At 30.8% G+C, this 14,127-nt stretch overlaps 1 protein-coding gene across 1 annotated transcript; it reads left to right on the top strand.

The window, feature by feature from the left end:
- The first annotated feature begins 6,188 nt into the window (after nucleotides 1–6,188).
- Nucleotides 6,189–13,777, top strand: LOC124490899 (lysosomal alpha-glucosidase). Its single transcript, XM_075734539.1, has 8 exons — nucleotides 6,189–6,708; nucleotides 10,013–10,057; nucleotides 10,299–12,224; nucleotides 12,279–12,810; nucleotides 12,874–13,185; nucleotides 13,246–13,417; nucleotides 13,473–13,603; nucleotides 13,703–13,777. Coding segments are annotated over exons 3-7 (2,925 nt in total). The 5' UTR covers nucleotides 6,189–6,708; nucleotides 10,013–10,057; nucleotides 10,299–10,317; the 3' UTR covers nucleotides 13,475–13,603; nucleotides 13,703–13,777.
- The last annotated feature ends 350 nt before the right edge of the window (nucleotides 13,778–14,127 follow it).

The following is a 14,127-nucleotide window of genomic DNA, read 5'->3' as shown; positions in this document are numbered from 1 at the left end:
GGAAAAAATGAAAGAAAAAAATTGATTTACGGAATTCATTGTGCCATCAATTAACTACAGTCTGATATATTCATTATATAACAACATCGATCAACCAGATACCGATAATAATCTATCTACTAGTAATTATTAGTTTTCCATTTCCAGACTAAATCATTGGCAATTTTCGTTTTTTTCCTTTTTCCTATTTCCTATATCATATTCAGCTAATGATGACTCCCCATTGTCACACAAAAACAATTTATCATCATGCATGCAATTAGGCGATAATGAAAATCATAAATTTAGATGTCTCTTCTCTTTGATCTTTGTTCCTGTTGTGTCTATTTATATTCCATTTTATTGTCATCAGCTTTTTCAACGATTATACCCACTTTGAGTTTGATTCAGTGGATGTGAATGAAAATGAGGAAATACAACATACATACAATACATACATACAACAATACAATACAATTAATTTAATTTAGAAAATAAAACAAAAAAAATAGAACAGTGCGAGTAGATATAATAAACCATGAGTAAAAGATTCTTTCTTCATTTCAAGACGAGTTTAAATCTTTTGTAAATCAAGTATCAGCCATTTCAATAGTTACTTTGTTGACATTTCTTTTTTAAATTTAATGTTGTTTTGTTATATTAATACGTATTGAATGTAAATCAAAAACAAAATCATATGACTCCCTTGTATAATTTGTCATGTCTTCAACATTTACTGTCCCAGTTATTGGACAGACTATTGATTTACGTATTAACAATAAACCAACAATGGTCATCGATGTAGCAATAAAAATTAGTTGTGAAAAAAATGTTTATTTGGGAAAGTTTCAAACATTTTTTCATTTCTGTTTTGTTGTTGTTGTTAATCACCATTAAATAGTCAAAGGATTATGTTCTCATCATCAGATACTAATAATACATTTGTTTCTGTGTTCATCATGTCTTTGTCAACACACGATCATTTATCACTCATGTTGTATGTCCAGTGTGTGGTTAATACTCATCATCATCATTATCATTATATCCACATCGTGAGTGACTATCATCATCAATTTTCAGAGGCCAACGATTTATTATTTTTCATGTGTTTACAAAAAACAATCATAAATTGACTATACACATATACATGGTCAGATTGATCCTTGTTTTATTTTTTTCGAGGGTTTTTTAACACTAAAAATTATAACAATTAAAATGAAAAATCCACCCATTTCTCTCTCTCTCTCTTTTTCCAACAATTGCATTCTGATGATTTGATTGATTCTTGTTCACTGACTGAGATTCATTTCAATTATTTTTTTACGGTGTATGCAACAAAATGTCACTCTAGATATTCGATATAATTATACACACGATACACAATTGAGTGAGTAGATTGTAGCAAATGAATAGTGAAAAAATAGAAAAGACAAGAAGAAAATTGATTTAAATCATCATCATCATCATCAAAGAATTGGACATTGAGACAGACAAAAATTCAATGAATCATTGAACAAATGAATGAATCAATGTTCATCGTTCAATAAATAATTATTTCGACGATAAAAACAAACAAACATCTTAACCATGACATTGAAATTTCTGGTAATAATGAAGATGATGGTGATTGTTTGAATCAGTTCAGTTCCTGAATCCTGATAAAAAAAACCAAACCAAATCAAACAGGTCATATGGAAAAACAACAAAACAAACGTTTGTTCTTGTTTGATCGGTCAAAACACGAAACCATTGTCACCTTATTATGATCATCTTCATCATCATCGACAATTTGATGATTGTCATCAGCAAAATAATTCATGCGCATATGTTTTCTTTTCTCATTGAAATCTAATGATGATTACAAGATGATGATGATGATGAACATTGCCTGGAAACAACATTATTCGATACATATGTGGTAACCGGTACGGTGATTTTTTTGTTTTTTGTTTATTTCTTGTACTAAACATGATTATGATATTTCAAAATGTAAATAGTAATGGTAATTGTTATTGTTGTTGTTGTGACATAATAATTATGGTGAGAAATAAAATAATAAATCGACCATATTGTATATGTGATTAGAACATGTTGCAAATTACTTCTCGTATCAAATTTGACTATCAATAACATTGTTATCGACAGTTAATGTTTCTACTATGTGGAGGATGAAAATGCCACCAGTTCCTGTTTGAAATATTCAACGCCTTTAAGCCGGTAGAAAAGAATAAAGATGAAGTTAACAACTTTCAAGTGTTGATCATCATCGGTTCAATTGTCATCGATATATTTTGATTGATATTTTTAGATCACACACAAAGCATTCATATTCCGAATGACATACAATTTTCTCTTCCTTGTTCTCAATCTCAAATTGTATATTTCAATCAGTAGCAAACGCGTATCTATGAGATTTATAAAATGGAAAAGAATCGATATTCATTCACACATCGTCGATGACCTTGATTCAAAATTAAAATTTCGTGGTAAATCGAACATATCGAGCCAAACAAAACAACAACAAAATTGTATACACAACAATCACCTAAAAGAACGTAGGAGATCAAATTCGGATTGATTGATCGAACTGATTCTTTTTCTCTCATTTCATCGATGATCAAAGTAAGGTTGATTGATATGTATGTGCAATGATTTTTATTTCACCATCTATGTGATTGACCATGTCACCGATAAATGGTAACAAAAAAAAAAGTATTTTTTCCCAGCTTTCAGAATGAATGAATGAGAATTCCGAAAAGAATACAGTGCCACCTCAATTAATAACGTTGTTGAAGAGAGTAAAAAGTTTTCGACTCTGTAATTTTTTATATTTATTTTGCACATAAAAATTTGAATAAAAGTTGGTCCAGTAATGAAAAGTTTGATTATCATTTTTCGAATTATGGCCCGAAAATATGATTGGACCGAAAAAAAGTTGAATTGTAAATTGATTCGAGAAAAATCTATAAAATGCTTTTTTCATTCGGCAAATGAATTGTGAGTCTTTTTTTTCTGTACTTGAAAGACTTGATTATGTGATTAAAGTTAAAAAATAATTTTTTCACTCAAAATAAGATTCACGTTTATTTTATATTTGAAAACAATTTTTTCTTCTGACAGTGATCAATTTTTGTTATGAGTAAATTATAGCAATTTGGTTCATTGGTTCATTTTTCATAAACAAATCACACTGACAGCCTGACCGGTGCTATACGTTGATCATCATCATCATCATCATTATCCAATTTCATTAATCTTTATTCACGGGGTAGTACATTGTTGTCGATGCTCCAGATTTTCGACAACGACGACCACCACCACCGATTTAGCATCAATTTACTTGTTATATTCAAACAATTTATTCATTCAACATTCATTGTTGTTTAATTAAAAAAAAATTATTATTATTATCATCATCATCTTTATTTTAATTTCAGAAATTTCCGAAATGTTCACGATTTTAAATGAAAAAAGCTATTTGAATTGAATTCCTCAAATGAATGCTCGACATTCATGAAAGCCAATTATATTTTTCATTATAAATTCTAACACATTCGTTTCATTCATGAGGATGAATTTGTTGTTTTCAAACATATAGTTGTCCATGACCTGATGGCCAACTTTTTTTCATCGTTTCTTTGTTCTGTGCATTCAGGATGATACATATGGCAAGATGGTGAGACTTATTATTTGAATTTTCAAAAAACATATAAACGGTAACGGTGACTGGACGTAGATGGCTAATGGCATCAACTATTTATGTTTAGAAGATAATGATGATGAAGATGGTTGGAAATCTAATTTTCTTCTTCTTTTTTTTATCTCACTAACCATAATCCTTGATATGCATTGAGATCTTAATCATCAACAAGAAGTGAGTGGAGCCATTCTATTTTTCATTTTTGACACATTAGCATCGCCATTTTAAAAAGGATGGAAAGTCGCTTTAATTTTATATTATAATCATCATTGTCGATCCTAATGATAATAACGTCAAGTTTTTCGTTTGCAAAAGGAGTTTGTGTTTGAATGTGAATTTAGCCATTTCCTATCCATTCTTTCTCTGGTCATATTGTTTTGGTTGTCATTTTCAATGCTGATACACAGACCATGACAAATAATAACAGTTTTTGAAGGATAACTTAGTTGAATTCTCCAAGTTATCATTCAAAAAAATGAAAAACAAATTGAATAGACAAACAAGTGTTGTTTGAATTATGGTTGGAAAAAAGACAAATTGAGTTTATGTTTACCAAACCATTATGTCATGTCAGTATGTCAGTATGTGTTTGCATTATCACGATGGGTATGTGAATGGATAATGATTGTATTTCATTTAAGTAATTTCACCACGACGATTACTACTGAATGGAATTAGTCAATTCATAATTGATGATAGGGCGCGATTGAATTAAAATAAGTAAATGAGGTAAGCCAATATTTAGTATAGTTCATTCTATGACAAGTATATTGTCAGTCTTAACACATAAAAACTAGAAAACTAGACTAGACATTTTAACCATATTTTCACGGTGGGTGGAAAACAGATTTTGCTGATAAATAAATCTTTTGTGTGTGTGTACGAATAGAATTTGTGAATTTTCTCATCATCATCATAATCGTAATCATAATGAAAAAAAAGTTAAATTAGAAATCACTAAAATGAATCGACGATCCACCCTAATTTTTTCTATAGAAACTATAGTTGTTGTTGCTATTTTTATTAGATTTAAAAATTGGTTACAAATCCAATCATTGCAGATAAGGAACAAAGATGTCGATTGTTTTTTTTTCGAGCCTACAGATTTATTTCCATCAACAATTATCAGAGAATAAAACGACAACAAGATCTAATCTGTTTGATCCAATTTTTTCATCATTAAAAGTATGTTAATCTAGTTAATCATAGACATGATAATCATGTCTATGATGAAATCATCCATCGATAGAAACTCATTCGTATCCCACTCACCAAAAAAATAACACAGAAAAAAAATTTGTGAAAGACAAAAATAATATTTACATTTTTCTACTTTGTTCATCGAATACGTCTAAAAAGAAAATGGAAAATCAATCGGATGAAAAAAGAAAAACCATTCGATGATTATTTTAATGATTTTTTCTCAATCTTGGTTTCTAGTTCTCTCTCTCTCTCTTTCTTGTTCTCTCATGGCCAAATCACGATCAGCGAACAGAAAAAAACTGTGAACTTTACCATCCTGAACTATTGTCATCATCATTTTTGATTGTTTTCAAAATTTTTCGATTTAAAAAAGATCGGATTTAAGAAAAAATAAAACGAAAAATTCCCACATTTTTATGAGATTTTTTCTCTCTCTTTCTCTCTTGCATCGTAAATGTCGACCTCAAAAAACCATCATTATGTCTTTATAATCATCATCAAAATTATCAACACTTTGAAAGATTAGGTTAAAAGAAATAAAAAACAATTCGAAATCCAGGAAGTTCGTTTTTATCGTTACATAAATTGTCAATGGACATCATTTTCTTTTTTTTTGATAACACTATTAGCTAAACCTTTTGATTCCACTCGTCATTTGATAATGATAATGATGATTAGATCTAATAGACACACAAAACAGATAGAATACAAAATCAATGGAATCTAAACCTAAATCGGTAAATAAATGATAATTGATTATCAATCATCATCATTCAATTGGCCAACTAAAAAAGAAGAAGAGTGAGAGCGAGGACCTCTCAACAACGATAAAATAATAATGAAATTAATTCGAATTCTTAAGCTTTGGCTGATTGGCCATTTATTCAACAACATTATACTGATTACTACTGATTATCATGATGAATGTTGAAAAAAATTGAACCACATACAATTTGACCCCTAAAAATCAAACATTTAGAGTGCCACTTGTTTTTTTGTCTCGATGTTTGTATGTGTCTTATCAGCAAACAAATATACATGACGATCTTTATATTTTCAATCAATAGAGGATTAATTTATTTCGAAAGAAAATCAACATCATTGTCATGATCAAACTTTTTGTTGCCATCGAGTTACATTCAAAAAATCATCATCATCATCATGTAAGTTTATTTCATTTGGAAGAAAAATTGATTGTCAGTATTAAATATCTCTTCAATCTTGTGTTAACAAATTTTTATACTTGACACCAAATAAAACACCCTTTCCCAGTGGGTATTATTTTGTTTAATCTCCATTGTGTATGCCAGTCAATCGTCTATTGTGATTGTGATTTTTTTTTATTTCGTATATTGGTGACAGCTCTATTGTGTGCCACAAGTGGCCATGGTTAATTTCCCGGTTTTCATTCATTCTAAATCAGCACTATTCAACAACCTTTTTTCATCATTCACTATAATTATTGTCGTTTTCTGGCTGATGATTCAGAAAAAAGACTATGCGAGAATTTAATGTTGTTATTCATTTTGTGTCTTTGTCTTTTTTTTCGACTAAAGGAAATTGTCAATTGATCAACATTTAATCATACTGTTTGTCGTTGGATTGCTGTTGATAAATGATCAATGTGAAGATATATTCATTATGATGTTCGTAATCCAACCAATAACAGGATAAATCTGTGAAAAACGTAAAAACATATCATTCTGATTATCATAAATTTACAAGCAAGAATCTACATTTACCAATTTATAATCATCATGGAATGGAATCAGAATAGAATTCAAGTCTTACAAAAATATGAACCACTACTCTTATCGAAAGTAATGGTATGGTTATAAACTATATATATATATGCCATTGAATGAGCATATACATTCACAGAAAAGAAAGTAAAAAGGTTAGTACTAACCTTTTTTGGTTATTATACAAAAAATAACCATTTAGGGTTAGTACTAACCTTTTTGGGTTATGAGCAATTTTGCCAGCCGATTGTTGCAACGATATATCGAAATCATCGATTGTGTCGTTCATCACGCGATTGTTGCAGCAATTTTTACCCCCTTTTATTACATTTGCCCCCCATTAAAATTTAATCGATATATTGAAATTTAATTGATTTTATTGATATATTAATTTATAAAAATATTATAAATAAATAATAAAATACATCCATATTCCACATCCCAATTGCGCCATACAACGTTAATTGTCCCGTTTGAAATAGATCCAATGTTCGCGGTCCATGTTCCAAGACAATGTCCAAATTCTATCCGTGGTTCGAGATTCAATTTCCCAATTGTTCGCCGGCAATCCTAAGTAAAGATAAATATTAGTTGTTCAATTAATCTATTCATTTGCTTACCATGATCATTTTCAAGTATGTGTTCCATCCCATGAATCTTCAACTTATAATCATGTTTTCGATCGCTTCATTGATTCCAAAGATTCAATCAGCATCCAATTCAATAGGAAATAGCTCAGACCGTGTTCCTAAGCCTAATCTAACCCTAGCCTAACCTGATATCATGTGTTGAACATGGTCAAACTATTCTTGAATTGGATGCTGATGAAAAATGGAACCGCCGAATTGATCTCGAACATAATCATCAATCGAATTTCAATTTGATGATTGTAAAATTTCAGGAACGAACCTGATAAAAAAAGATAGACCAATCTTTATTAGATATGAAGAATGAATATGTCGACTTACCGAATAAGTTGTTCCGACAATTCAATCCAATGCAGGCCTTTGAGAAATGTAAATGTTAGAATCATTGATTGATAGCGAAATTCCAAAGTTACCTGATGGTGAACATGATGTTTCATTGGACATTGTACCATGTTAGTGACCAGATATCCACCAATAAATTTGTAATGTTCGGCATCATTACCATGATCGTTTTTCTAAAGACGGCACCAATTATATGTCTAATGATCATTGATCATCAATGAAAATTTCATGCTTCAAAAGACAAGGAAAATTGTTAGCATTTTCAATCTAAGGCAAAATGTAAATTACCTCATTGACCATGTTTTCATATATTAATCCGAATTCCAATTATCATACATCAAGTATAATGGACTCTGAAAAAGAAAACTTGAAAAGGATTTGATTGAATACAATTTGATGAAAAACAAAATGTCATAAATACATTTGAAAGTCATCGAAAATGGGATTTTTTCGCCAACTTGTATCATGATTACATGATGACCGAACCAAACGATCTTCATCGATTTCGGGGCCAATTTTTGATCTTAGACCACAATAAGTTTGAACAACGATAATCTTGAATCGATTAAATTCTTTGTTCCAAAATTTAGTGCAAAAATCTACGATTAAAATAGAAAAAAAATGAAAAAAATATCACGACATGATCACGAAAAATAGCGCAAAGTTGAGTGAGGACAACCGTCTTCGACGACCGTTGAATTTTAATGTTCGATTTTTCCAACGATCAAATTCAAATTTGTATGGGGAATAGAAGCGCGCAGTATTTGCATTAAAAATAGTTAGCGCACTACATCTATATGACTATGCGCAGTTGCCCATTAGTTGGACATGGAAATTTTTGGCGGCAAAATGAATTCATTGTTTTTGCCGTAGACTTAGCATGAAAAATGAATAAAAAATCAACTCATGATTTGATAGATATTATCATATCAGCAGCATAATTGATGAAAAAAAATTATAATGTAATTTCAATGGAACGTAATAATTGACCTTTATCACAAATTGGTAAATTGGATTATTAAATTATCGTTAAGAATTTCATTTGAGTTTAACCTGACATCAACTTTCCGAATTCGGTTTATTATTTTCTATTTCATGAAGATGTTTATGTCCAGTTTACCCCATACAAAAATCAATTTCAAAATCGCACGATCAACGTTTTCTTTGACATCCTGTGTTTGTATTATATTTCAATACTGTTTCAAAATTTTTGTTGTTATTCATTTTTTATTTTTATTGAAAAACATATATTCAGATTATAAAAATAAACTATACTTGATCAATAAAGCTTTATAATATTTCAATAGTGTCCATTCCTCAATCATAGCTGCGAACATAATATTCGATACGATTATAACCATGTTATGTCCACATAATGTTATTACATGTATAAATTAAATGTATGCGAATCATCACGAATTTCATTAGTAGCAGCATCAAATGATTGTGAATTTGGTATTGAAATTGGTATTTGTTGTGGCGATGCAGCTGTTGCTGCTGCTTGATGATATGATGATGGTGGAATATTTGCATTCATGGATGTTTGATTACAGCACATGTACAATATTCCGTTGTTGTTGTTGATGGTGTTGAAAATTATGATGCTGTAATTGTGGCGACATTATCATCATATTTGGTGAATCAATCAGTGTAGCAGGATGATGACGATTCATGATGGCCATTTTTGTAGCCATTGATTGTTGAATTGGATGACCATCTTGATTATTATCGATATCATCATCGTTGTTTCGCACTCCAAAATGATTTATGATGACCATCTTTTTTAAAATTTTGATAATTACATTTCGGTATTTGATATAATATTCATTAAATAATAATAAATCTGAATAATTTAGTTATAAATTTTTGCTTATAAATTGATTTCATTATATATCGATTACTCTGTTGTTTTGGTCGAAAATTATTTTTCTGATTTATTTTTTCACTATAAATATTAATTTATTAATTAATGATTATTGATAATTTATCTTATAATACAAAAAAAATTAAATTTTAATTTTAAAATAATGGATAGCGCTAACCAATTCGGGTGATTGCTAACCCAAAAAGGTTAGCACTAACCCAAGAAGGTTAGCATTGCAGGTTAGCACTAACCCAAAATGGTTAGTACTAACCCAAGAAGGTTAGTACTAACCTTCTTGGGTTAGTTTTTAGGGTTAGTACTAACCTTTTTTGGTTAGTACTAACCCTACTTTCTTTTCTGTGTTATCAATTCACACAGCTGATGATAATAATTGCGTCGTCTGAGAAATAAAATGATGAAACCCAAATATTTACCGTTTTTGTCATTGTTGCTGTTTTCGTCGTACACATCATCATCATTATCAGTAACACCCATATTTATTGTTTTCTAATTGATTGACATTTTTATTACTTAGCTTCTAGATTTTTTTGATTTGCATCTTTTTCTTGCTCAAACAACGGTAAATAAATCTTTTATTTTCAATGATGACAAACTGACAACACCCAACAAGATTTTTTTGGTTGCAATCGTAACCTAGACAATAATCTCATTCGTTGATTAAATGAAATGATACTGGGCATCAATGGATGGATTCTCATTTTGCTCATCACAATTGTGATGGCGATTTATTTTTAATTAGAAATTATAGTGCATTGTGCATTGATTTACATTCGTTTTATTTATTTTTCTCATATATCTAGATTTCAAAATAAACTACACATGATGTCGCATTCTCAATTCAATCACAAACGACTGAAAAATGATCCTGAATTTGAATCCATTATGGATTTTGACAATGTTGAATTATTCAATCGTGATACATTATATTACCCACATCAACGATCATGGCTAAGTTTTATACACGAACAACGACTAGAATTTCAACGTGTCCGTAAAAAATTCAACATTTTATTTCTATCGTCTGTCGCACTTTTTTCGTTATTGTCATTGATATTTTTAATAGTGGCCATAGTTCGTTATAATCAAAATGTTGAAAACGATTCGATAAAAACCTTGGATGATGAAGCATATATTGCACAAATGAAAATCTTTGAAAAATGCCAATTGGTCAGGCCTGAAGATCGAATCGATTGTAATCCGGATCCACCAATCTCAAAAGAAATATGTGAAAAACGTGGGTGTTGCTGGAATCCAATCAAAGAGAAATATTCAAATTACACATTACGAACAACAAAAGCTTTACCTAATGTTGATATTCCATTTTGTTACTTTGATCCCGTTGATCATGTTGGCTACAAAATTATCGAGAATCGATCAGAAGAAACTCACACTTATGTTCACTTGAAACGAGTTCACCCTTCTGGTTTTCCTCGTGATATTCAAAATGTCAAAATTGATATTTATCAACTCACTGATCAAATGATTCGAATCAAATTTAGTGATCTGGAAAATCCTCGTTTCGAAGTTCCTGTGCCTAAATTGAACGTACCCGTTACATCTGTGTCACATTCAAAACTATATTCTATTGAACTTCATGATTCCAATCTAGTCATTCGTCGCCGTGAAAATGGTCAAGCTGTATTCCATGTAAATTTAGCATTGTTGATATATTCAGACCAATTCATACAGATGACAACACGATTGCCTTCAGATTTTGTGTATGGTCTCGGTGAACATCGAGAACCATTTCGAAAACCTACTAACTGGAAACGATATACAATGTTTAATCGAGATCAATATCCTTTGCCTGATATGGCATTATATGGATCCCATCCATTCTATATGACAGTTGAAGAATACAACGACAAACGACCAGCAAGTGGTGTTTTCTTATTCAACAGCAATGCTATGGATATTATAACTCAACCTCAACCGGCCATTACTTTCCGTACAATAGGCGGCATACTAGATTTTTTCCTATTTTTCGGTCCTAAAGCAGAAGACGTTGTGTGCCAATATCATAATCTGATTGGTTTACCGTCGATGCCACCGTTTTGGTCTTTGGGTTTTCACCTTTCACGATTTGGTTACCGAAACATGAGCAATCTGTTGGCAACATTCACTAGAAATCGTGACGTTGAAATTCCAATGGATGTTCAATGGACCGATATTGATATAATGGATTCCAATAATGATTTTACTTATGATGAAAAAAACTTCAAAGGATTGCCCGATTTTATAAACAAAGTTTTACACAAAAATGGAATGAAATTCATACCGATGTTTGATCCTGGAATATCAGCTGGCGAGGCTCCGAATTCATATCAACCATTCGATGTCGGCCTTCAAATGAATGTGTTCATCAAAAATTCGTCAGATCACCTTTTCTACGGAAAAGTTTGGAATCGAAAGTCAACAGTATGGCCAGATTTCTTTCATCCAAATGCAACATTATATTGGACAAGGATGCTTTCTCAATATCATAAAACGATTTCATTCGATGGTGCCTGGATCGATATGAATGAACCATCGAATTTTCTAGACGGTCAGAATATTGGTTGTCCCAAAAATGATTTCGAAACACCTCCATACACACCAGGCATGGTCGACGAGAGTTTGACATTGAAACGTAAAACATTGTGTATGACAGCTCGACATTACAATGGTCAACTTCATTATAATCTCCATAATTTGTATGGATTACAAGAAGCTATCGTCACAAACGAGTAAGTTTATTATTTGTTAATTTCGATAGAATAATCTAATTTATTCTCATCAAGTGCATTGAAAAATACGTTGAAAAAGCGTCCATTTATTATATCTCGCGCAACAGCGCCTGGTCATGGCCATTGGGCTTATCATTGGACTGGTGACATTGTTTCTGATTGGTCTTCAATGAATTGGTCAATATCATCTATATTGAATTTCAATCTATTTGGTATTCCAATGGTAGGCGCTGATATATGTGGCTTCAATGGAAACACAACCGAAGAACTTTGCGCTCGATGGCATCAATTGGGTGCATTCTATACGTTTGCACGTAACCATAATACAGACGATGGTATTGATCAAGATCCAGCAGCATTAGGACCGCATGTAGTACAAGCAGCCAAAAATGCTCTTCGTATTCGATATGCTCATTTATCCTATCTGTACACATTGTTCTATAATGTACACAAAAATGGAGGCACAGTTTTGCGTCCATTGTTTTTTGAATTCTCCGACGATGAAAATGCATACAAGATTGATTCGCAATTTATGTGGGGTAAATCAATGATGATTGCACCGGCATTATCACCTAATCAAAAAAAGGTTCGATCATCAAATGAATTCTAGTTATTACTTTATTTATTGATACAATTTTCATTATTATAGATCCATGTATATTTTCCCAAAGGCACATGGTTTTTTGTCGGTGATTATCAACGTATTGAAGGCAAAGGTCAATTCATGTCGATGCCCGCTTTATTCACATATCCCAATGTTTATTATCGTTCTGGATCAATTATTCCGATACAGAAACCAAATATAACATCGGAAGCAACGAGACAAGAACCTTTCAGTTTGTTAGTTATACTCGAAAATGAATTATCGGCTGCTACTGGACAATTGTATTTGGATGCTGGTGATTACATTGATACCGAACAACTTGGACAATTTAATCTTTATGATTTTACAGTGAAAAATGTAATTTCTAATATTTGACATTCTGACTATAATAATGAATAATTGACTATTTTTTTATAGCAAAATTTGAACATTGAATCCAAACATCTTGGCTACCGAACCAATCTGATTATCGAGGAAATCATCATCCTTGGATTCTATCAACAGCCGCAATTTATCTCGATTGATGGAAAAAAAGATGGATTTAACTTTAAATATGAACAAGCCCATCATACATTGAGCAAACCACTTTGTGGTTCAATATTGCGACTGAACATGATAATCGATCTATCAAATAGATCCTATAGGATACGCCTTCCATTATACAATGATCAAACAACAAATTCACCATCAACTTTATTGGGATCTATTATAAAACACTTTTGTCTGTTTAAAATTGTTTTTTTTGCTTAATCTTGTATAATATAACCTGTACAACGTGTGCTGAGCTATTTGCGTTTCTTTGGAATTCTACTTCTGATAATGTTCAGCGGCATTCAAAAGTTTTTCCGCATGCTCATAAGCTCATACTAAATAGTTATGTTTGTACTAAAAACCCAAAAAAATTATCTTAATTTTTTCAAGTGCCTCTCAAACTACTTGAACTTAAAAACGATTGAATTTCGTTATACAATGATCAAACAAAAATTTACCATCAACTTTATTGGGATCTATTATAATCACTTTTGTCTGTTTAAAATTGTTTTTTTTGCTTAATCTTGTATAATATAACCTGTACATTTTATTTAATTTAATAATAAAAACCCAAAAAAATTATCTTAATTTTTTCAAGTGCCTCTCAAACTACTTGAACTTAAAAACGATTGAATTTCGTTTTAAATTGGCAACAAAAATTCACCATCAACTTTATTGGGATCTATTATAATCACTTTTGTTTTTAAAATTGTTTTTTTGCTTAACCTTGTATAATATAATCTGTACATTTTATTTAATTTAATAATA

This window comes from Dermatophagoides farinae, chromosome 10, assembly GCF_024713945.1.
Source record: "Dermatophagoides farinae isolate YC_2012a chromosome 10, ASM2471394v1, whole genome shotgun sequence".
NCBI lineage: Eukaryota > Metazoa > Arthropoda > Arachnida > Sarcoptiformes > Pyroglyphidae > Dermatophagoides > Dermatophagoides farinae.
The sequence above is the reverse complement of the archived record's forward strand: the minus strand, read 5'-3'. Positions and strand labels throughout refer to the sequence as shown.